Below are 26,882 nucleotides of genomic sequence, written 5' to 3'. Positions count from 1 at the left end.
AAACCATTTTTAATACTTAATTAATAAATGTGTCAGAATACAATTGTTAAGACGGAAACTTTGTTTTAGCATATAACAAAAAAGGATATAATATAAATAGTTTAGAAAGTTCTCGGATTTTCACAGTCTGGATACGGTTAAGTACTCCTACATTTCTGTAGACAGTTTGATAAAAACTTTGGATTTAAAAAATTATTTTAATTACAATATAAGAATAGCGTATAGGTTAATACATAATTTAATATAATAATTAAATTTTAAACATAAAGAATTTAATAATAAACTTTTAAATTTTTATGTGATATGAATTTAACAATTTTTTTTTATTAAGTATAATTAAGTAATTTTGAAATATATATATTATAACTACATTTTTTGTATTATATTATTTATAATTATATTATCTTTCTTGATATTATTAAAAATACTACATACATTATTATTATAATATAATTATAATATGTCATTTACTATATTACATTAAGTTTATTTTATTTATTAATAAATTATTATTTTTATCAATCAAGGTATATATATATATTGGTATTTATGTAAACATATACATTATTTTCTATAGCTCAGCTTATATAACATAAAACGTATACAGATATTATATATCATCCCTAACAAATAAATAAAAAATTAATATACAACGATTAATTAATAAATATATTGTTTATATATATATATATATATATACTTTTTTTATTATTTATTTCATATATAATTTAATTATTTATTTACATATACATATATACACAATATGTATATACAACGTATTTATATATTAATATTATATTAAGTATATATATAAATAAAGTGTGTATATGAAGAGAGTATATATAAATACATATATCTATGTATATTTAATTATACATATTGAAATTAATATTCATATACATATATTTTTTAAGTATCTATTAATAATACATTTATAATAATACATTTATATACATAACTTTTATAATTATCTTTAAAACAATTCAACCTATCCTTTCTTTTTGGTAAACTTGCACATTGGCCCATTTTATAACAATTATTTTTAATAAATTATTTTCTTGAATTCTTTTTTAAGTACTTTGAAATTTTTAATAATTATATATATATTTCTTATACATTTATAATATAATATAACAATTTGATTTATATCAAATTTTAGAGAAAATCTTTCTATTGAGGATTTAAGCGATGTGATTGCAAATGTTGTTCCTGTTGTTGCAATTGATGTTGTTGCTGTTGGTGTTGATGGTACAGCATTGTGCTGTCCACAACATGTTGTCTTAAAGCTGATATTGCTGATTGATGTTGTTGTTGTTGCTGTTGCAAATGTTGAAATTGTTGGTGATTAGTGTTAGGATTATAGTAAAAACTATGAGAATACTGCGTTGGTTGATGATGATGATGAGGATGTAGTTGATAAGCATCTAAAGAGAGATGAAAATTATTTTTATATTGTTCACTTTAAAAGAGAAAATTGTGATATAATTTATACAATAAACCGTAAATCCTTACTGATGTTTGTATGTTGATTATGGCAGCATGTAAAAAATTATTGAAATATATTATTTTATATAAATTATTAGAATGAGTACAAGCTTTCACAATAATTTTAATAAAAAAAAAATAAATTTAAAAAAATTGTAAAAAATTAATATATTAATTTTAAAATATATCAGCTCAATTTTTATTTTAAATAAAAAAGGTTACTGTGGAATGCTTTTGTACTACGATTGCTATGAAAAGAATGCAATATTTTTACATATATGACTTCTGCTCTATCGAGTTCGAGATATGACTATCCATTGTCTGTGTTCTTAAACCTATCGGTTTAGTAAAGCTTATCAATACACCTAAATTATTTTGATTAGCTGAGAGAGCTATTGTCAACAATATATCTCATTGATGCCAGTAAAACTATGTTCCCTCAAGCACTCAGATTTAATTTTTAGCAACTTGAATACGTACAGACGGTCTTTAAGAATTTGCTAACAAAATTTTTTAGGATCGGTAAAAGTGGTAATATATATAATGCAATAAATGTTGACTAAAAATAATTATAGTGATATAATTATAGCTGATAATTAAATTTAAAGAAATATTCAAATAATATGGGAAGAAATTGGATTTGACGTATTGTATATAGTTTACAGTTACCGTATCCATATCTGAATTCGTTAAATTTATGTACCTCCAGCTCAAAAAGTACCCGGATTTTGTAAATAAAACACACAAATTTAAATTTTTATTTCAAATTTATTTTATCCTCTTCAAAATATGCTCCTTCTGAAGCGATACACATATGTCAACGCTGGTATGCAGGTATGGCTTTTAGTTCCTTCGGCGAATTCTCTTTTACCGATTCAATCGACTCAAAACGCTAAGATTGTAGTTTCTTTAAAATTTACATAAGATAGAATTTATCCAAATATGCAAAAGTTTTCTATTTTTTTGATTTATTAATTTATTTACTAATTTCTGTAGCCATAACAATTCATAATTTGCTTCGGCCTGATGCGATGGTTAACTAAAAATGGATATGTTAAATGTTTAATGGTCTTGCCCGTCGAAAATTTTCGAGTGACTAGCTAAGCTTTGTGAAATTCTCGAAGCTTCGATCGGCCCCAGATATTATTTGAGGATCCACTAGTCTTGCAATAACAACTGTGACTGCGTACTTTGTACGTGTAATTAAAGTAATAATGAACAATTAAAAAAAAAATGTTGAAGATGGAATTCTAAAATTATTATTAAAAACTTTGTTAAAATTTTAGTTAAAATTTTTGTTAAAATTATGCTTAATATTTGTTAATCAATGAAAAAATGAATCACTTCCCTAACTTAAAGACAAATATATGTTATTTATAATTTACAATTTGTTTATTTTTGATTTTATTTTTAATGACGTTACTTAATTAAATTTATTTTAATAAAAATAAATCTATTAGTATCTAAATGTCTACTCTATCTACAAATGCAATATATGGAGATACTCGGTATTTGCATGTTTTGTAAAATCAGCAATTGCTCGCCTGATCAATATGTACATGACACACATTGGTTTCCACTAAGACAAAGTCAACAAATATACTATATTAAAATTAAAAATAATTTATTTTTAATTAAAATAAAATAAAAGCAAATAAACATTTAAATAAGTAAAGGGAAAAAATTTCTTGCGGTTGTGTCTACTTGGCATAAACAAAATAAATGCAAACTATAAAATTTACTTGCTAACCATATTAAATGTATCTATGTATCTTACTTGTCTGCTGGCCCGTCTGTACGTACATGCATACGTATGGTATATCTGTCGGGAACGTTTCAGTATGAGCGGTTTTAACTTGCATTGAGATCCATTTTCGAAAGGTCAACAAATGACTTAAGCAACATTATTTATGCCTCTGTAAGCATTAAAAAACCGCAAAGACAAATAGTGGAAGACCATAAACAGAAAATACTAAGTAAAAAGCAAAAGATCATACATAAAAAGGTTGTAGGCGAAACAAGTCTTAAGATAGAAATACTATAAGCCATTTGTACTATATGCTATATATTCTAAAAAAAAAAAAAAAATTCAGCATATAAAGTGCTGAATGTCATATTAGAGCCTAAAACAGGTATAAAGTTGCAGTTGCGTTGTTTGTCGTAGCCAATGGACAAGTTAAAATATTATTAAAAAAAAATAATTAAAAAATTGCACAGGAATAAAAAAAGTATGTATAAAAAAAAATATTTATATTATTAAAAAATTTAGCTTCAAAGTATAAGTACTTATTTGTGAGGTGTTGAATTTCATTTTACTAAAAATATTTTTCAGTTATGAATAAGTAAACATAAGTTCAAATGACTAGACTGTATTCAAAACATTTTTTGTAAATGGGTTTATTCTATCAAAAACAATTTTTTTATTATGATATCAAAATTCTTCAATATTTTTCTTTATATATATATATATATATATATACAGTCAAGCGTCCATAAGTCGAACGTCTATAACTCGAATTTCTCTATAACTCGGAACACAAATTTTTTTCCGTGCCGATAGGAATATGGGAAAGTGCATTCTATAAGTCGAATTTTTGTTTCAAGTATGAATCCATTCTGGTGTTAGGGGAACCCCTTTTTCCAAACCAAGTGTTTAATTTTTTTAGTCGCTGGCAGCGTGGTATAAAGTAAATGAAATAACTTCAATGAAAGTTATTGAATGAATGTACAATGAAAGTTGTACATCAAACTTTCCTACAGATGACGATAATATTGAGCTAAATTACTGGATCCTATTCTAAGCACAACGGAAAGTGATGATGAGGGTTCGGTGGATGTAAGTGTTCATCAGTCTTCAAAAATGAAGTAGAAGACTCATTCAATATTTTGAATTTATATTTTCAAACAAATGATACTACAACTGATGATCACTATTAGAGTATGAATAAAGTGGAATATATTTTTACTGAAGACAAGAAAAAAATTAAAGTCCCAAACCCTAATTTCTGAATATTTTACTTAACTATAACTTCTGAGCTTTATTTGATTGCAAATAAATAAATACCTTAAAATGTAATTCTAGTTTCTTTCAAAAAAAAAAAAAAAAAATTCTCTAACTCGAAGTCTTCATAAGTCGAACCTTTTCTTTGCAAAATTGGACTTCGAGTTATGGAAGTTTGACTGTATATATATATAGACAAACATATTTTTGAATGAAAGCTTCAGATCCAAGAATGAAAGCTACTCTATTATAATCAAAAGTTATTGAAAACAAATGCAACGTCCTAATAGTTTAATTAATTAATGTTCAACTTTATAATATTTAACATTTGGGTCTTATAAGTATTAAAAACAATTATAGATCAAATCATGCAAAATCGTTATTTTTCGATACATTGTTTTAATTTCCTAATTCTTTTTTTGAAAGTAAATAATCTAAGGAAAATCTACTATAAATCTTTTCCTGTTTATCTTAAAATTCTTACCATTAATTTTAGATGGGGAAGCATTAATATTATAAGTTACAAATCTAGTTATTTTCAAATAGTTTTACTACTACACGGACAATTCAAGAAGTTGTTACTAAGACAGTAAACACCTTATTTAGTGATTCGTGTTTTCCTAATGAAAGGTTGCTATTAACTAAATGATAGTTTCTAGTCGTTTTATCCAACGTTTCCCTAGCTTTTCTGAACCATGCTAATAATTTGATTTATGAAATCGATTTTAATAGACCCTTGTCGTCTATTAACTACTGATATTCAACTTTTTCCAAAACACGGAGATTTTGGTAGAATGCATTATTCTGATAAAAGATCACTTTGTCATTATTAACAAAGTGATCTGATATTATTATCAGGCTCTACGATTTCTATGGAGTTAATTGATACAATAAAATTTTTCGTTATTACCAACTTATTTATTATAACTAAGTCTCCCGTATATAATAATGGACCCATATTATATATCTTCGACCGTTGCGATTCTCTATAAAAATTTTTCCAAAATATCTATACATATTATTTTTAAATCAAAACGTTAAATTAATAGTCTTTAGAGTGTAAATTACCTATCCATCTTTTCGGTAAATGTAATACTGTAATCAAGTGTTATGATTTGCAATTTTTATTCCAAGTTGAAACTTTCTCGATTATTTTAAAAGCGGATATCCACTTTAATGCCGTTAACTATATCTAGTTACAAACGCACTCCTTTTTATATTCTTGATTATCATAAGGACTTTAAAACTATTGCTTTGAATAACATCCTTGAAAGAAAAGTCATATCATTACATGATTGATGTTATTACAAAGAAGAAAGTAAAATAAGTTTGTGTTTTTAATATGTCAATATCATTTAAAGGAATAGTTTTATTATAAATAAATTTTTTAATTACAAAACTTTTCTGCTAACATATGAGAGCCATTTTCGGCAGACAGTCTTATTACAAATTGTCACTACATTTTCACTTTTTTTTAGTCATGATTGTGACCAAATTTTAATTAAAATTTCTCTCTTTCTCTCATACTCAATTTTGAATTCAAAAAAAAAAATTCCGAACTAAATTCGAATCCTTATATTTGATGTGACTGTGATTCTCTGCATTCCATAGGCCCTATCATATATGACTGTTGACGCAAACTCTGAATATTTAATGCAATTATGTTATTATTTATGCACTCAGTTTCAGCAGTTATTCTCTATTGATTTTTATAATTTGAAGAGATCACCAATACTATTATATAGTATTATAAATAGTATAGTTTGCCTCCCTTCAAATAGGTAAGTAATTGATTTGTCTTCTCTGTTTTTAAATATATGATAACAGATCGAGATAAACCTTTCTTTACATTTATTCAAAATTGTATAACATACGTTATATTGAATCCTTAACGGCTCCAATTTGATGTCCTATATAACCTGATAATAGTACTCATACCAAAATATGATGATTATAATTTAGATTTGAAATAATACTATTGATATTGTATCAATGTATAAACATTATGATGTATGTTGTATATCAAAGTCGATCTACCTCACAAATAACTATAATGTCTACTTTAGCTGTAGATAAATCAAATGGACCCTTTTTTCAGAGCAGTATAAATAGATATTAGTCACTGCAGTGCTTTCACAAGATATCCTATGATAATATCAATAAATCGGCTTAAAATCCAAAAAGCATGTAAATATATATAATATATGGGCTAGTTTTCTTAGCGCTTAGTGTACACTGTAAGTGTACGTTACTTGTATGTCATAACCAGTTTAAAAACGCTTTTTAATGAATTTACTGTTTAAAAAGCGATGCAGAACTAATAATAATAATCATTTTCTTCTTATTAGTGTCCGTTTTCCCAATTGGGATATAGAGCCGCAACTGAAACTGATATGTCAGTTAACGGAATTTAATGGCAAAAAATCCTTAAAATACAATTTTTTCTCTTTTATATTAATGAAATTGAATTTATGTTTTATATGAAATACATTGCAACTAATTCGTATATTCTATAATTAATAGGAAGGAATAAAATATATTCAAATATCTTATATACATATATGTATCTGTTAGATACATATATTTATTTTATTTACAATTCTTATATCTTTCGTATATAGTACTTCAATTTTACTTTCATCTTTCCAATTCTTCTAATTAATGATAGCCCCAACGGCCGTTATTGCATTCTACACTCCATCGTAAGTGTCACTGCTCACGTGATTTACTCAAGTGACCATCGAAACCATTAAAGCGTTCCTCTGTGCCTTCACAGAAGAGCCTTCACAAATGTCTTTACACACTTAGCTGCATGTATAAATTTTGAATTGACGTGCTTATCTCTTGGTATCATCTCCCATCAAAATGCTGCTCATTTATTTTAAAATTAGGCCCGTTTTTATTGTGAATGAAGAGAAAAAGGTCGCCTGACTATACCGGCTTCCTCTGTTGGTCTCCAACTGCCAGATTTTATTATTTCATTTATTTATTTTTGTTTTTTTTTTTTAAATTTATTTTGTTGGTCGGTTTTTGGTGGGTTGCCCTGCGCGCATAAATTAATTAAGTCAGTCGAAATGTGTCGACCTTTTGTCTGGCAAATGCATACGCACATACTGCGATATATGTAAATATATACAGCCAAGCAGATATTTACATACTATTGAGTTTATTTGCATATACGGCAAATGAAACAAAAGGAAATGCCATCGTTCTCATATCAGAACAAATCCACATGTGTACTGCTGGCTGAGACAAACTGTGGTATGGCTAAGGTGGTAGCGACGTAGGTAAATGAAGTGACTATATAGTTCTGATCTGGTTTGGTATGGTCTTGGTTGTAGACGTAGTTGTCATTAAGGTGGGGGTAGTAATGGGTTATAAATTAAAAAATCGCCTTTCTTTTATGTGGAAGCGTGGACGAGCAGGAGGACTACACATAGTGAGTCATTTGCATTTTGGCTTTTTTGTTGGTTTCTGATTATGAAAGATGCTGCGTGGCTGATAAATGATTGCATAAGTACAATAAATTTAAGCCTGCGCAAAATGGGGTGCAACTTCAGCCATAAACCACCAGAAGCCAGTAACAGCAACACCCAAAGAGTTACGCACAAAAGACTTTCACTTCCGTTCAAGCTGTGCTGCCTTTGATTTTAGTTTGCTTAAATTTTTATTTGGCTAACTAATTTTTAAGACATCTCTGAATTTTTAAGCATCAAGCACGGCTGTTATATCCGTCTTAAAGGCATTCATATTTTTAGTTTTATGCTTTAAGTGTGTTAAATTTTTAATCAGCACTACTCTTCTGCTGCAAATTAACCCCTTGTTGTGATGAGCACATATTCCCAAGCCGAAATTCCTTTTATAAATTCTGACTACTTTTGTTTTGGCAGATTTACTTATGTATCCTTTTGTATTAATGCAGCCCTTTCATTAAGCTTAATACGTGGACATACACGTGATTAAAATAACTGCAGCCACACCAAGTGAATTCACATCAACCCCATCCTTAAGGATTCTCAACACCTCGACGTACTGTTAAGCTTAATGGATTCTGATTGAGACTTAATTATTTCATTTAATTTTCCAGTTGACTTAATCGGTGTTTATTTCTTTCCTCTCCACTCACCCATAGCAGGAAGCAGCAAGTGGTATCATGCAAACAAAGCAAACGAAATTAGAAGTTTGCAATGCATAGGCTAAGTGGGTGGTATCATGCAGACAGACAAACATTAAGACAGATATATTTTATTTATTTAAGTAAGCGGGCGAGCAATTGAACTTAAGTTTAGTGCGGTATGACGAAAGGCACTTAACGTAAACGTCCGTCAAGAAATTAATGAAGTGAGTAATTTCATTGGCAATTATCCTGGCAAAATATTTTAATTGATTTCGCGGTAATGTTGCATACCAAGACAAAAACACAATCGAAAGGAGTAAAAGAAACGATATGCAAGGAGTCGGTATATTTAATTGATAACAAAGCCATTAGATAATAAGATTTATTGAAATTATAAAATCAATTGCTTACACAAAATTAAATTAACGTGAATTGAACTCAAAAATAATGCAATCATTTCTCATTCGAACTTACCCGAGTTATCCTTCATACAGTAAGCTTTTATGTAGCGAATAAAAATTTAAATTATATTAAATTTTCAAGTTTTAATTGCAAAAATTTTCAAGAGGTCACCTGTTTTGCATATGCTCATCACGTGCAATACTGACTCCTAAAACAAGCAGGACTCACGCCAGTTTCGTGACCTTCAGTTTCAGTTTTGGAGAATTTCGCATTTAATATTTTATTACTAGCTATGGGTAATAGGCTGTTATGGTTATGGTTGGGTGGTGTATGGGGCGGTGTCACTGCAGGCGCATACAAATGACCCGTAGCCGGTGTTGCGGGCGGTGATGTTGGTTGCATGGAAATGGTGGCCATTATTGAGGTTTGCCCCCCAGAATTGTAATGCTGTCCATAATTTGTTGCCCAATCATTTCGACTCGAATACTGCATTGTGGTTTTCGTCTCAGCTGCAGTATCGGCCAGACTCCAAATCTTTGGTCTTTCGTCATTGTAATCTTCGTTTTTGATTTGCGTGATACCACTATGAAGCATGAAATAATTTGCCTGTTCTTGAAATTTGCTTGTCATCTGTCGACTTGAGTTATTTGTTGTGATGTACTCTGGATGTTGATTTACTTCATAATATTCTAAAGAGGTTTAAATTTTATATTTATTGAAATGTATAATAGTATTTATATAAATATGACCAAATCTTGAAACCGTGATAGTAACCAAAAAATAAAACGAGATCTTGCTCAGTTTTAAGTTTTGAAAATCTATATCAGAATTTATTCAGTAAGAATTATAAAATTTTTTAGTAGCTCATAATATCTTTCTCAGGTTGTCTAGTTTAAGTTAAGTGAAGTTATATATATATGAAGTTACATATCAACTTTAATCAAACAGAATTTACAGCTTATCATAGAGTTTTTCCGTCATTAGAAATGAAATTTATATAATAGAGTTTTCCAGAAATTCTGCAAAAATTTTCCAGATCGAAATCGGTAATGTTATTTTCCTTGTCAACAAGGTACACACACATTGTTGACTCCTTGTATTGAAAAATCCATCTTCGAGAATTATTGACAACTATTAGGAATTGATATCGAAAATCATGAAATTCCCAAAGAAATCAAAATAGCTTAAATGAATTTGCAGATTCGGGAGTTGTGACTTTCTCCTATTTGTCATCTAAATAATGTACAACGAGACTCGGTATATATATGGATGCACATTGTAGATTCTGCGAAGAGAAGAAGCCACACATGTGCTCTTAGAATGTCCGCCACTAATATACAAACGGAATTGACTCTTGAGAATGTATATCCTTACGGAAGAGGCAATAAAATTTTGTAAAGTAGGTACTATACTATTTTTTAGTGACACAACAGGAGACATACTCTAAATCCTAAAAAGGCACAATATACCCGATTGTCGCAGTGCCACAACACCTTTTAATACTAAATAAATAATATATGGGCAACACATTTAGTACATTTAGTACTTGTTTAGTAAAATTTGGAAATATTAGGAAATTATTCTCCAATGGTAAAGTAACTTTGTCAAAGTCTGTTCTAAAGAAGAACTCCTAAAAACATTTTGGTTATATTATAGATTCAACATTGTGTTAACCCGTTCCAGTTTTATGTGGTAGCGTAATCGATTAGCAGTGAATCTCTAGAATCACCTTGATAACCCTACCAAACTCAATAAAATATTTTATTAATTATTGCTATAAATGCAAAATGTATATAATAGAAAACTTATGTATATATTTATTACACTATAGTTATTTAGTGTAATATCTCTTCTGAAATGAACACTCCTATAAATTCAATTAAGCTTTTCTACACTGCTACACCTCACAGTCGGACTTCACGATTATTATGACTGATCACTGTGACTTGTCATGAAAGCATGAGACATTAAAATATTTCTGCAACCTAGTACATTGCTTTAACGTGATAATACAAGTAGCATACAGAATATCAAATTGGAGTTACTAAAATATGCCGACGACCACGTAGCAAAATAATATTTTCTCTTTCATTTTTACCGGTAAATGCAAATTTTCGAACAATCCGACAATCATGCAAAAATACGAATATATATATTATTTTATACATTGTTGTTGCTGTACTTAACATCATATGACGTCGTATAAACAACGTCAACAGTTTCAATAGCAACACCAATCCCGCTCTTAACTTGCGACCCTTAAATATGCAAAGATTATGGTTTCGAGGCTTGATGACAAGCATAAATATTACTTCAATGTCATGTGGCACGAATATGCAAACGTATAGATGTCAAGTGTAATTCATCATTCTTTAGTTGGAAGCTCATCAGCATCATTAGTAAGGATATGTTATAAATGTATATGTGTGTTCTTACTCCGCAGCAAAGTAACTTCAAATACTGTACATACTCACTCCAGATGCGGACAGACAAGTTTGTATGCACATCTATGACTTGTTTACCAAATGTATACCCACAATAAAGCATTTGTTTTTGTTAATATTGTGACGGATCTCATTCAAGTCACCATAGTTGAGCATAGGATGACAATGAGAACATGGCAGTAAAACAAGGGTAATGGAACTTATCTTGAATAATTGTGATTTAAGTGCCTTAGCTTTGAAGTAATTTGTTATTAAAGTTTATATAGATATTAGAGTTTCTTTATTCACTAATACTTCTATGCTTAAACAGAACTGCACATTATAGTACACTATAGTTTTAGCTTTTTGCAAACATTTATTAGCTGAATTACAACACTCACGCTGAGAGCACTTCAGTTTTAGCAAATTTTTTATAGAAAATTTTCTCTTTCAAGTAATGTCGTTAAAAACTTTTGAAAGTCCTTTTAAATAATTTATGTCAATTACGTACAAAGTTAACTTTTCACTTTTTTCTGTATATATATAATGTATATATATTCACTCAATTATCACTTAAAGTATTTTCCTCGTAGTGTTGTTGTACTTTTGCACTTTGCCGCACAAAGTGTCAAATCGACAAAACTAGAGCAGCACAGAATGTTCAGCTGGGAGCGTGGAGTGGTGTGAAGGTTACAGCACAAAGACAATGGCTGTCATAAATATTTTATAACATCAATTACAAAGCACTTAACTTTCATGAATTTAATTCCTAAAATTCTCTGCAGTGATTACGATTACGAGCACATAAGATTTATTTACTTAGAGCAACACACAACTCTACTGGCTGTTCAAATGGTTCATGTGTCATTTATCTTATGCACCATTAATAGGATTTTCGGTAAAGACAAATGTCAGTTCGATACATATATCCATCAGCATGATAATATTGACACCTCCACACTAACCAACACATCAAATTCACTACTGTATAAACGCTACTACTACGCTACGAGCACATATATAGAAAATTCCATAGGAAAATCAACCCCAGACAATGGGATATGAGCAACAAGCACTCAGTCAGGATGAAAGCAGATATTGTTATTATTAAATTTGTGATTTACTTCCCTCAAGATAAAAATCCAACAGCACAAAACAAAGCAAACTGGAAGTAAAGAATAACAAAACGGAGTCCAAATCACATTAAAAGCACAAGTGTAAAAACAAAGCAACATACACACTCACACAGAAGTTTTGTGCAATTTACACACTGAATACACGGCTTTGTGTGGTTGTGTCAATGGAGAATTCTAGCGTGTGCCAGCCACCCTCAATTGATATTCATAGCCGATTACAAGCGGCAAAAAAGCGCAAACAATCTACAAATATCTCAGTATTTCTTCCCATTGCTTTGTCAATATATTTTTGGAAATATCTAAATTTAATGAATTGTACGCACGAAAATGAAATGATTTACACATGAATTTATTGATACACAACCCACAAGAACGTATGAAGTGTACTCGTTATATGTATTTGGCCTATAGATAGATAAACAGATTGTTTATGCAATATACTCATCAAATTCCCATCAGTCTTTTGTGTTTAGATTTTGACAGGGAACAAGTACTAGTTTGGTAAATTGGGGAAGAGCTAAGAAGTTGAGGTTGTAAAAGTTCCATAAATATCGTCAGACATTTAGAAGAAATACGCGTAAAAAAATGATATGAAGTAAGGTTAAGGTTTCACATAAATCAAAACTTTATTATTTATTTAAATAATAAAATAAATTTAATAATAAATAAAAAAATTATTAAATTATTATTATTTAAATAATATAGAATAGTTTTGAAATTCAAGAATTAAAAATAAAAAATATAATTAATTAATTAATTCAATTATTCTACAGCTGGTTTATGATTTCGTTCTAATATATAAATACAGCAAGTAAAATTGTTTATAAAAACTTTCATAGCAAAAGTAACAAAACTCCAGCAAAAATATGCGAACATAAAAAGTCAAGTACGGCTTTGGATCAGTTGGTTAAGGTGCGCTGATTCTGAGCTTCATATTTGGCAGGACCCGAGTTCGATTCCTGGTACTTGCAGTCTCAAAAATAATATAATTTACGAATAATTAAATATAAGAATTATTTCCAAGACCACTGATGAAGGGTATTTGGCAATACTCGAAACAGCTGTATGGTCAGCCAAAAATTCAATTAATTAAAAAATCATTTAAAAAATAAATTTTTGTTGTTGTTTCACTTCTGTTCGAAAACCTCTTTATGATAATAATTTATATAAATTTAAATTTATTAATTTTTTATAAATAAATAACCAACTTGAAAGATTCCAAGTTATTCATCTTTTTGTGAACACTGACATCAGCGTTAGGGTTTTGACATCAACCTAGAAATAATTGTTATTGCAACATGTACTACAAATGTATATCTAGTATTATGTCATAAATTTGGAATCTGGAATAGATTTGGAATGTTTTTACGATCTAAAGCAAGGCAGAAATTGTGTGAACAAAGGCAAAAGAAAGGGGTTAGTATATTGGTTAGTATATTTTGCATACAAAGTATCTGAAACTTATAATTTGCCATGCAAGTTTAAACTTCAATCTATTATCTATAATGTTTATGAGTGGTTTCATAATAACGTTTCTTAGTTCACTTTGATTCAGTTTATTCTTAGTCTTAATGTGTTTAATGTGTGGGATCCATTGTCAATTGAACAAGCGCTTCTTACGTTGTTATAATTTTTTATGTATTTTATATATTTCAATTTTTTTTTATTAATTTGAAAGTAGTAAAAAAATTCATTTGTAATATACGTATGCAAATACCGATATGTAATTTGTATTTTACTGTTAACATGACTATTTACAGTCATATTGTATGTTATAAACATAGGTATACTCGCTTCAAAATAAATAAAACTTTTTAATTGCCAACTTATTAGCAATTACATACAGCGGTGAAGTGCATCACTTCCCATATTCATCAGGTTTTTTATTCTAGCAATTCTGCCAGTTGAAAAAAAAAACACTTCATAGCATAATCCAATCATAATGTAGTTTTAATTTAACCTGCTGCCGATATCTCCAAGACATCGCCTATTAAGTTTTAATATGGTTAATACCACAGTGCTATTTATAAATGTATTTAGTTAATACTCCGTGTTTCTAAATAATTTTCTCCCTGTTAACTGTTATACGAAATGAAGTAGAAAAATTCCTGTGACAAAAAAAAATGATGTAGATGACACAAACACATTTTGAATTATAGTAAAATAGAATATAGCAGTGAACATCCTTGGGACTAATCGATGTACAAACAAATACAAACAATTAAATACTGCTAGGTTGCTAATACTCTCTGAATAATTGAGGACAACATAGTAAGAACCGTTTTGAAAAGTGCTTCATTAAGATCCTGTAACAGGGGTATCCTAAAAAGAACTTAAGGAACACTGCTTGAGATAAACCGTAAAAAAATGGCGCTCAAAATTTGATATTTTCGGAATGTTGAGGGTCGAATCTTAAATGTGTGTTTATGTTTGCACTATATTGTCACACGAGCGCATTCAGTTCATTATGACAGTGGATTTTGAAAACAGAAATCCTCAATACTTCTTCTCGCATTATTGCCTGCAACATAATTCAAATGGTCTTAGTCCTTTTTGCAGAAGTAACTCAAGATAATTAAACATTTTTACTCCCAACACAAGTATAGTCCAGTAATCTGTATATTTTATTTAAAAAAATTAAATCGACTGGAAAAAATTGGTGTCACTCTCAAAACTTAAATGCTCAAAAGTTTTAGTTTCTATAGCCACTACATTTCACTGCACATCCATTGTTTAAATTAGGGCTATATCTTAGAAATAGCATTAATTTATTTTATTATTTTTCATAAAACTACAGAAGAAAATAACAATGCCCAACCACAAATTTAGATGGGATTTCACTTAAGAAATTCTTTCGTCTTTATGTTGGAACTATAGCATTCAAACATGGAAAGAAATATATTAAAAATTGTACAAATATTTTTTAAAGAAATTATTAAAAAAGTCGCTGATAAGATTAAAATCACTAAGTTCCTATCTATTTGGACTACTATTTTTAACTTGGTCTACATATTTAGTTATAAAGCACTGCCTACTTTTTATATAAAAAACTAAAAAATTTGCTCTTCTTTCTTAAAAAACTTAAATGGCTCATCAACATTTTTAAATAACTTTAAAAAACCATTTTTATACAAAGAAAGTGCCCAAACTTCAATATGATGTACCCATATAACTCAGAACGTTCAGCTACTCTAAAATCTCCCCAGAGATTATATCGGGCGTCGAAGCGTGCAACCCTCATATTTGGGCAACAAAATGCGGTGGTTACGTTTCAATAAAAGGCATTCTGACAGCGAGTTAATTCGTAAAAGTCAGTAACCTCATCAATGAAAGCGACACTTCTGCCGACACAAGTCTACTATTGTTGCGCCGCAGTAGAATTCCAACTGCTAAATGGTTAATACTAGAGAATGGTGAATGCGAAGGGCGTTGAGTATAACGCATTAGATTTATGTGCCGAAAAACGTGAGCTGCATATGTTTATGACTTCATAACAATAATTGCCTTACTGACTGTTTCCCAACCGGTCCATACTAACGGAAAGCACGCACTGGCGTTGAAGAATGCCGATGGTTAACCAAAAATGTTGCAGTATGCGTTGCGCATAAAAGAAGCCGCACCACAAACGTACTACAAATAGCTTGGACTCATACTAGGCTGCAATGGTAGCAGTGGCAACAGAAGGGTTGCAAAATCAAGTACACCAAGAAAAATAAAAGGCATGGGAATTTCTCTGTACTATCGCTACTGCTTGATATACGCAATCTACACGCACTTTCTGTGCGAGAGTATAGTTCCCTTCTTGACTGACTGTTGACTGACTGCATCTATGACTCAAACGGGGGTCACATAATTTCTAACACACTAACGTAATAAAGAGCTCAATGACACTCAAATTGAAAGCGGCTCATGGTGTGAATAACGTAATGATTTCTTTATTTTACGCCCGTACTTGGTGTAAATAATGTGCGCAATGTGGCTTTATTTTGGGGAGTTGAGATTTTTACTTGCAACAGCTTCTACTTTTGTTTTTGTTTTTGTTTTTGTTTTGTAGCCGTGGTGATAGAAATTAACCCCTCAATTGAGGTTGAATTTAATTTTGCACGAAATTTTAAAATTAATGTTGATGGGGGTGTGTATGGGTATAGTTGACATTGAAATGTAAATTATTTGCCGTTGAAGAGTCTAATAGCGTCGTTAAAGGATAATATCAAAATTGTCTCTTATTAATTAAGATGATGGTTTTCAAGGATAATAAACACAAAATTGTAACCTTGATAAAACAAAGATTTGGTCTTAAAGGGAAGAATTTGGAGATTTGAAATGAAAGATTTAATAATAGTTTACTCGAGATATTGTATATATGTTCTTTCTAGATTATATAAGAAAGTACAATGAAAACAAAATTTAATAATTCGTTAAATTGATGAGTTTCTGGATTTATAATATAATATCTAACTACTTATAATATAATATCATATTTTTCTTTAATTAAATGTATATATAAATAATGCAGTTGTTGTTTATCAATAATAAGTCCGCAAATGTTGGCTTGAAAGTGCTCTCATGTCTCTACTTTTGTGCTCCCTGCGGATAAAGGTTTAGTATATTCCCGAGGTAGGCATGGCTATTGTAAAAGGAGGCTAAAATCCAGGCGCTATGCTGATACTGTTTTGGATTGTGTATGGTAGTAACTGATACGGCAGTTGCGACACCCGATCGGAGGTGTAAATCTGGTACTAGCCAAGTGCCAAGTGATGGTTGGAAGGCTCATAGTAGGTGTGATTAATACCTAAATTACGCAAAAATAATGATCGGTATTTGTTTATCATTCATTCGGCTTGAAGTTGCGTATTCATCATCCGGGTGTTAAGTCCCAAAGATCAGTATTTATAAGCCTCGCTTCTTAGAAGAAGTTATGTCCAAAATACATAACTTCATTAGAACCGGCGAAAAATTATTAGAATTTCCAATGGTGCGTTTATCGGTTCATTATATTGATTTATGTGTTTGTAGAGCACCGTGGTCTTAGGTTTTCATGGCAGATACCAACGCTAAACAACACTGTTACTCTAGTTTTGTCCGAAAAGTGAAAGCACATGATCACGAAATACTATTAGTAGGATCACTACGCAAAGTTATGCGATAATCCAATGCTTTTCGCAACAACCTAATTTTTTTATGTTAAAAATAAGACTTTTACATATTAAGATCATTTAATTAAAAACGAAGACATTAATAGCCATGGACCTGTTGTGATTCTTTTGAATTGTACCATTCCACACACCGGCACTTTGAACAAATATGAGACAAAGATTGTAGGAGTTCAGAACGAACTGCATTCATTCAGAACCAAAACATCCGATTATACAATATAATTGAGTTTTTATTAAGTTCAAAATTAACTTTGCTTTGAGCCACAAACTGAAACGTTGCCTCTATAAATGTTAAACTAAAACTAAAAGCTAAAAATACCGAATTTTGAACAGATCTAAATACTTAAGATATTGCATAATTGGTCTGAGTCTTTTTAGAAATTAATTACTCTAACGAAGTTTTCAAAAATGCTAACTAGTATTATTAAAATTTAAGACATTTCAGTTTTCTAACTTATCATTCACCTTATTCACTACTTGCTGTGCTAAAACATTTAACGTTTGTCCTAAACTCGGCTATAAAAGACCTACTCAAATAAATTTCGAAACTGAAACCATTTGTTATCCTTAAAATTCTTTAAAAACTTCACAAAGCACGTCATAAATAACAGAAATTTTATCTTTGCAATGTAAAAAGCAATTGTACTCAAACCTCAACTTTTGCACTAAAATTAAAAGTTAGTTAAGTGAATTTATGAGATAATACAATGCGGCAAGCCGCATACACGATTATGTAGGAGAAGTGTTTTCCGTATGTACACTTGCGTATAATTCAAATAGAACAATAGAATCTTTAAAACAAAAGCAGTCCTTTTGTGGCATACCTCACCCACACAACTGCTTACACCTTGCAATGTTGCATGTGTCATATAATGCACAAGAAACCTGCCACCAAAGCAACAAAAATTCATACCTTTTGGCTGTGCACCAGGAACGCCGCCCACACTTGTGCCCGTATTATGGCTACCAACAATACCACTAACAACACCCACATTAGATGTTGGATGAGTTGCACTTGCTGCCAGCTCCGCACCTGCTACACTGCTATTTGTGCCAATATTGGCGCCAAAACTTTGCCTTTTTTCCGACTCATTATCCTCGCGATCCTTCTCCTCATCCGATGCGAGTACATCATCATCATCTTCAGTGCGATGTTTTGGTTCCCATGTCATCTTGTTTTCTTTTTTCAAACGCCTGCGTGCATTAGCGAACCATGTGGAAACCTGAGTTAAGGTCATTTTAGTGATTATAGCCAGCATGATCTTCTCGCCTTTGGTTGGATATGGATTTTTCTTATGTTCATTGAGCCAAGCTTTTAATGTGGCTGTGGATTCACGCGTTGCATTCTTGCGTCGTGCTGCTAAATCATAGCTGGCGCCATAACTGCAAGAAAAACGAAAAACTCATTTAATTGCTTGATTAAAGAAACTAAATCCTACACAAAATCTTAACAGAGTACATAGAAAAATGACTAATATATAAATTCTACTTAAAAGTAAATGAAATTACTTGACACCCTTTAGTTTCATACAGTCAGTTACCCCAGTTTTGAAGCGTTAGCATGAGTTGTGCATTACAACCAATCCAACTGAAAATGTACGAATGTGATATACAACATAAAAAATGTTTAGAAAAAAAGCGTCATTTCACAAACTGTGCCATATGAGGTTCAAACACTTGCTTAAGCAGCTATCGCAACAGCCCCATGGGTGGTGCTTGCCCCTTGCAGGGTGCCACATTAGCGCAGTTGCTTCACAATGCGTCTTTATTTATGAATTCTAATATGAATGAGTGGCAACGCGTACACTTTTGTGCTAGTGCAACTTTGGTCACTTCTTAGTGATGCTATTCTGCACTCGAGTGCGATATTTCATAACTTTATTAAGTTAACGTCATATTTCGTTCGTGCTAGATGCCGTAAGTCGTTGGAGGCAAATCTGTTGCACAATATCTTTTATATTATTTATTAAGGGAAATTGTGGTACAAAACTTGACGGTGCTGCAGATAATGTTTTTGTTGCTACTTTTAGTGTTTTTGTTGTTGTTGTTGTGGTTGTTGCTGTGCTGATTTTATGTAACTCATATGTATCGTTGCTCGTTGCTGAACACAGCAGGTGTGCAGTGTTTTGATGTATTTTCGCGTTCGTCGCCTGGACAATGTTATTTATTGAGATGCAGGTTAGCCAGCATCAACAACAGCAGGACATCATTTGATATGGACTCGCACATACTTATTCCTTCAAAACCAAAATATTTTTATTTTTAATTATTATTTTAAAATATGTCATAAGCTGATGCATTTTTTTAGTTAAAAACGTATAAGAACGACATATAAAAGGATTGGTCATATGTAGTAATCTATGTAGTATATATACATATAGAAGGTTATAGTATAGTTCGCTTTAGTTCAAATCTAGATTTATTGCAGAAAATTTAAGATATTTCATAAAATAATTTCACTGAAATAAATCTAATTAGTCTTTGTTATTAATACCTCGGGTTTCTTTTAAGTGTGGGTAGAATAATTGCATAATGGCAAGGAAGCAGCGGTTTTGAAATTTATGATAAAAGAAATTGCTGTCGAAAAATTATTGTAGTGAAATAATTTTAAGCACTGTTTACTTTCAATAATTTTATATTCTACTTAATTTTTCTATTCAAGGGTTTTACAAATGGTTAAATAAATGAGTTTTAAAATCTTGATATGATATGAAAATTTAATTGGTTTTTGTTCGTACCTAATAGATTTTTAAACTTATGAACCGCTCAGCACAATAATTTTTAATTAAATGCACCGACTGTAAGTTTGACAATAATGTGTTTAATTAGTATTAATATTATAGGTTTATCACTATTAATAAAAGTAATAATACTGAAATTGGTACGTAGAATAGTAACCAAAAGAACTATAAGATAATGTATTAGTAAAAAATCATACTTTGGTGAAGTGATGTCATATTAGAAGCAGGATCTGTTACTTGCAAATTATTTCACAACTTTATGAATAACAATAAATTTAAAAAATATTTAATCAAGTTACTAATTTCATTATACATTTCTAGGGTTATACAGCACAAATTGTCAGTTAAGGTTGGAATGTCAATTATTTTTATGTACAACATTATTACTTTGCAAAAGAACTAAATTAACTGTCAAAAAACTGATGTCAAATGTTATTAAAACTACAATTTTCAATCAAGACTTCGAAGGATATGTTGCTTATAGGATCCATAAAGGAGATTTCCATTATGCACTTCAGTTCCAAACTCAGTCCTTATTGTAGTTTTAAAACACAATTAATATGGATTAATTTGGATATAGGTGGTTTCATTGTAATCACACATTCTCAGGAATGCAATTATCGTGGAGCTAGCTTAAATAGAAATGTGGGTTGGGGGAAAGGTAATCATTGTTACCGTATGTCCTCTGCTTTGATGGTAGTATTCGAATGAAGATGCTGTGTATTTTTTAACTAAATACTATTTCGGGTAGATGATTACTGACACTCTTAAATTAAGTGAATACTTAAAAACTGATTCTTTTCCCATACGAATTTGCTACATTTCATGAAGCAATAATTCAAATCGTAACGAATCATTAAATAATCAGTTAATGAACTTTAAAATAAGAAATTCTCCATATACCTAAGTAATCAAAAAAACTGGAAATAGTTACCATAAGTATACTACTTATAAAACTATAAATAAGAATTAATTATTTACTTTATAACTATTTCCAGTAACTTTTTCAAGTACATAAATAGAACATCGAAAACTTGAGGGTTAAAGATCGAGCAATGAAGCTTCAAAAAGACTTTAGAGTTTTATAGATCGTGATGCTGGTCAGTTAGGGCAATAGGCGAAATACTAAATATGCTGTATTATGTATAAAGAATCCTAAGCTGAATAATAGCCATATATGAGATTTATAAATCACTATAGATTTTTTTGTTGAAGAATATAATTAATGCGTTCTTTTTAAGATGGTATGTTGATTTCTCATTAGTAGTTTTGTTTCTGGCATGCGACTGAAAGTTGAGTTAAACTTAATTAAAAAAATAGTCATAAGAAACAAATATTTCACATTGCTTATTTACTGAACTAAGGAAGAGGAATGACAACAGGAAAGCGCTTTTCATGAATAGGGCACTTAAAACATATTGTTTATTTTAATTTCTTTATGTGGTAAACATATTTACAGATTTGGTGTACATTATATATTACATATTATATAGTATGTATGTATGTAGATCCTTTTTTCGAGTCAGCGCAACTGGGCACTTTTACTCTTTGATAGCTGGGGGTACTACAGGGTCCCACCCATCTCAATGACTAATTTATGTATTCCCTATAAGTTTCATGATTATTCAGTGATTGATCTAAGATCTGCATACCTCCCCGTGCGGAGAGTGATTACTCGAAGATTAGATAGTGCTAAGTAGGATAGCCTGTCAGTTTTCGCATATAATTTCAGGGCTCTGTCCCTTATGTATTATTTGATCGGGTCTATTCTAAAGTCCCTTAGCATGTCGTTTGTGCGGATGTATCAAGGCACTTTTGAAGAGTCTGCGGAGAGTTTGACTTTGAGCAACTTGTAGCTTTTGTATAGTAGAGTCGGCAGTTTTGCTATACGCGACACACCCATAAAGTAATGCTGGTCTAATTATCTAGCTATAGATCAGTTTTCTGTTCTTCTTGGTATACATTATATATTACATATTAGTATACATTATATATTATTATATAGTAATCAATTTTAAAGAGACACCGAATTTAAACTTTTGGAAGAGTTCACGCTATCTTAATTTTATTTTCAACCTATCACAACAATTTGAATTAATCAAACTAATGTGTAATCAAACATTGAGCCAAAAAAATTCGATTTATTCGAATATGAATACTTACGATCTAGTAGTATTACTAAATCCAAAATATTTCAATAAAATGCAAAGTCCACTTGTTAAGTAGTTATATGTTATATGAATAGTTTGCATACATTAAAAAGAAACATTATAAATTATATATTACATTTATAATATAATGGCAATTATATTTTACATTCTACATTAGTTTGTAAACTTTATTTGTTTAAATGTTTAAATGTTGTACTTAAATTCATGCTATTAATTTAAGTAATCAATATTGATTCAATTAATTAAAATCAAAGCCTCAAACTAATTGTCAAATTTGATAAACGTCTTTTCGATTTCTGCATAAATAACCTTTTCTACAGAGAAAAAATTCACAAAAACTAATCACAATTGTGCATTACCGCAACATGCCAAATAAAATTTTTATATTTGTCACATGCTTGTCGGTATCTTAAAAAGGCAAATAACTTTTTATTTAGCAATACCATTTGCTTTTTAATAGCAGCGACAAAGGCAATTCCAAATGATATCCAAAGAAACATTCAAATATGTACCTCAATAGCTGCCACAGCCTAAATTGCGGACTATTAGCCACATGCGCGTCTGCGTGACACTTCGATATCAATCAAAGTTTCACCCGTTATTGGTTGAATATTTCATAAAAGGAATTTCACCCGCCAGCGTAATGCATAAAGAAAAAAATTTGACAAATTTAAGTAGCGCCATCTAGACTTGAATTTAATGGGCTTTCTGTTAGCTGTCACAATAATTCATCAGTCAGTTGGCCGGGCGCGCATACGTTTCATATATGTGAATGTATCTAAGTAAAGTGTAAAACATATAAAACTAAGGAAAAATTATTCCCCTTCGATTCGAAACAACCAAAATGAAATAAAATACCATTAAAAAGGGAATAGCTAAAAAGCCACAATCAAATTGGAGTCCTTGGAAACACTTGCTCACATATGTAGACTCGTATGCTTACGCCAAGGTCACACTTGCGGAAGTTCAAAAAAGCAGAGAAGTATTTGGGCGTTTGTGCAAAACTTCAAGGCCCGCAGTATTTTCAACAGTCCCAAATGCTTTTCACATACATTTCACATTTGTGATTCTTTATTAAAAAATCGTCGTTTTCATTTTAAATGAATTATCGACGATTTATGCTATGGCAATGCAAACGCATGCATACACCACCTACACACGCATGCAATCCTTCATGACAGTGCGGTGTGGCAACTCTTACACTTTTAATCCATTTAAAGTAACGAAACTGTTCGAATGGTTTGCCGTTTTGCGTGTTAACCCATACGTTGGTGTGTTTGTGTGTGGGTGCACCGGGACGCAATATATCCTTTGGTGGGTTTGACGTGTGCGCATAAATTTTTGCGGCAAAACTTTTTGCTGCGCTTAAACTTCTTAAACAAAAACAAAATTCAGATTTCATTTCGTTTCCGCTACATTTCATGCCTTTATTTTCCTTTCGCACTGATTTGATTTATTTTATTTGTTTTATGTGACACCCTCAAGTGTTTCTGTAATGGGGACATGCCTCTTAATATGAGACCTATGAGTTTGGAATGTACGAAAATGGCGCTAAACTTTTATTTACGTAATTGAATTGAGTGTAATTTGATATATTTTTTATTTATGTACTTTCACTGTTTTAAAATTTTTTTCATATATGTCCCTTTTTTTTTTTCGTTGTTTATATTTATTGTATATATTTGATGTTATTTATTTACTTTATTCGATTTATTGCATGTTATTGTAATATCGGTAAAAATGATGTGGAATAAACAAAACAGAATTATACTACATATATTATTATTATTATTATTATTATTTAAAATAGGCTATTTGTGCACCCCGACCTAAAAGATCTATTGTGCGCCTATAGGCCCAACTAGGACAATTTTAGACTATTTATAAATCTTATAATTGCAGTGGGCTTAATTTTACCTATTTGATTTGGGACCAGGATCCCGCTACCAAGGTAATCGAGTCTACGTCTTGCCACCGCTGGGCAGTTGCATAGAACATGTTCTGATGTTTCCTTCTCCTCATAACAGAGTCGACAGGAATCACTTTCTACCGCACCTATGATCTTCATGTGGTAATTAAGTCTACAGTGTCCTGTAAGAAGTTCAGTGTAGATTTTGATATCATTTCTGCTAAGGTTGATGATAGCATCAACTTTAATGTGTTCAGGATCAATGAATCTTTTTGACTGTCGCATGCCTGTTTGGGCTCTCCAGTGTTCAAGTAGATGCTGTTTCTCCCGTTCACATAATAAGTTGTTTGTGAAGCTATTTGTTACCCCGCAGAAGGGCTCTGGCCCAATGAAAGGAGTACATGCACCCTTCTTTGCTAATATGTCTGCTATTTCATTGCCCTCATGCCCCTCGTGTCCCGGTACCCACATAAGAGTAACATAGTTTCTCGATGCTAGGGTGTTGAGAAGTTGAAAGCATTCCCAAACCAGCTTTGATTGGAATAATGATTTTGCTAAAGATTTTAGAGCTGCTTGGCTGTCTGGTAGAATGCATATGTTGGTACCTCGGGTGCCCCTACGTATGCATTCTCTTGCACAAAGCTCTAAGGCATGGACCTCTGCCTGAAAAATGGAAGCAGTTTTTCCCATTGCGATTGCTTTACGGAAGTTTGGTCCCATAACTCCTGCTCCTGCACTGCCATCATCCATTTTGGACCCATCAGTATACCATAATTGAGAGCCCTGCTTTAAGTTGATTTTATTATTTCTCCAAGTTGATCGGTCACTAATGACCACTTCGAATTCCCTGGAGAAAGCTAATTTTCTATTCATCTTGTCGAAGACCTTAAGGCACGGAGAATTCCAGATTTCATCTAGAATCTTTGCGTGTCCTGTCAGATTGCCCTCTTTAAGATTACCTAGATAAGGAAGCCTTAGTGCAGCACTGGTCGCAGTCCTTTTAACTGTAATGTGTAATGGGGTGAGTCCAGTAAGCATTGCTAGGGCTTCTGTGGGGCACGTTCTCATTGCTCCCGTTACGCTTAGACAGGCTGTTCGATGAATCTTATTGAGAGTCATCTTAGCCTTCGTCTGATTTACCTTTGGCCACCATGCCAAAGAAGCATAGGTGATCATCGGTACTATTACGGTCTTGTACGACCAAGCCATCATTTTTGGTCGCAGACCCCAAGTTTTACCATACAGTCTTTGGCACGCATAAGTTGCTCTTAGAGCTTTGCCAGTTATATATGATAAATGGTTTTTCCAAGTAAGAGTTTTATCTAGAATTACTCCTAGATATTTCATTTCCTCAGATAGTATTAAGTCAGTGTCCCCTAACTTTAAGGTCCCTAGACTCATCTTCCTTCTTCTGGTGAAGGGTACTACATTTGTTTTATTCGGATTAATCGAGAGTCCTTTCTCTTGTCACCAATTTTGAGTAATATCAAGAGCTAGTTGCATACGATCGGATATGGTGGAGTCAAATTTGCCTCTAACCATGATGACTAGATCATCTGCAAAGCCCTGAACTTCATATCCGAGGTCACTAAGAGACTGTAGGAGTTCGTCAATGACCAATAGCCATAGGAGTGGCGAAAGAACGCCTCCTTGAGGACATCCTTTGGTTGACTTGACAGTTAATCTCTTCGTCCTCATTTCAAAGATTATCGTCCTGTTTTTCAGCATATTGAGAATCCATGTTATGATCAGTCTATGTATTTCTTTCCTGACCATTCCTGCCTCAATTGATCTGAATGTTGCATTATCAAAAGCTCCTGTAATGTCAACCGATGTGCAGAGAGCTATTTCCTTACCGTCTAAAGCCTTCTCGATTTTACTCGTCAGACTATGTATAGCGGTGTCGGTCGATTTGCCCGACTAATAAGCATACTGTTCAATATGTAGAGGTGAAGTTTTAATATAGACTTCCCTGATGTATTGATCTAGAATCTTCTCCATTGCTTTAAGCAGGAAAGAAGTAAGGCTAATGGGCCGAAAAGCTTTTGGCGTGTGGTCCGCCTTTTTGCCTGCTTTCGGTATGAAAGCTACCCTAGCCTTCGTCCAATGTTTAGGTATTACGCCTAATTCTAGACTTATCCTAAATAAGTTTGTTAATATCGGTGCTAATATATCAACGCCTTTCTGAAGAAGGCACGGTTGTATATTATCGATACCAGGTGATTTAAACGGGCTGAAAGTGGAAATGGCCCATTTAGTTTTATTGACTGTAAAGATTTTACGGGCCAGTGAAAGATCTCTTCGTGTAACCAATAAGAAACGAGTATCCCCGATGGTTTCC

The 26,882-nt window shown here is 31.4% G+C and overlaps 1 protein-coding gene across 1 annotated transcript; it reads right to left on the bottom strand.

Annotated features, from left to right (window-relative positions):
• Positions 1 to 1,147: 1,147 nt before the first annotated feature.
• LOC119681368 (homeobox protein araucan-like) lies at positions 1,148 to 26,083 on the bottom strand. Its single transcript, XM_038094544.1, has 3 exons — positions 26,013 to 26,083; positions 18,634 to 19,103; positions 1,148 to 1,424 (listed from the first exon to the last, which is right to left on the bottom strand). The coding sequence occupies exons 1-3, from the start codon at positions 26,081 to 26,083 to the stop codon at positions 1,171 to 1,173; spliced, it is 795 nt and encodes a 264-aa protein (XP_037950472.1). The 3' UTR covers positions 1,148 to 1,170.
• Between the last annotated feature and the right edge of the window lie 799 nt (positions 26,084 to 26,882).

The sequence above is a fragment of the Teleopsis dalmanni genome, chromosome 1 (genome assembly GCF_002237135.1).
Source record: "Teleopsis dalmanni isolate 2A chromosome 1, ASM223713v2, whole genome shotgun sequence".
Classification (NCBI taxonomy): domain Eukaryota; kingdom Metazoa; phylum Arthropoda; class Insecta; order Diptera; family Diopsidae; genus Teleopsis; species Teleopsis dalmanni.
Note: the sequence above shows the minus strand (reverse complement) of the source record. Positions and strands in the feature narration are given on the sequence as shown.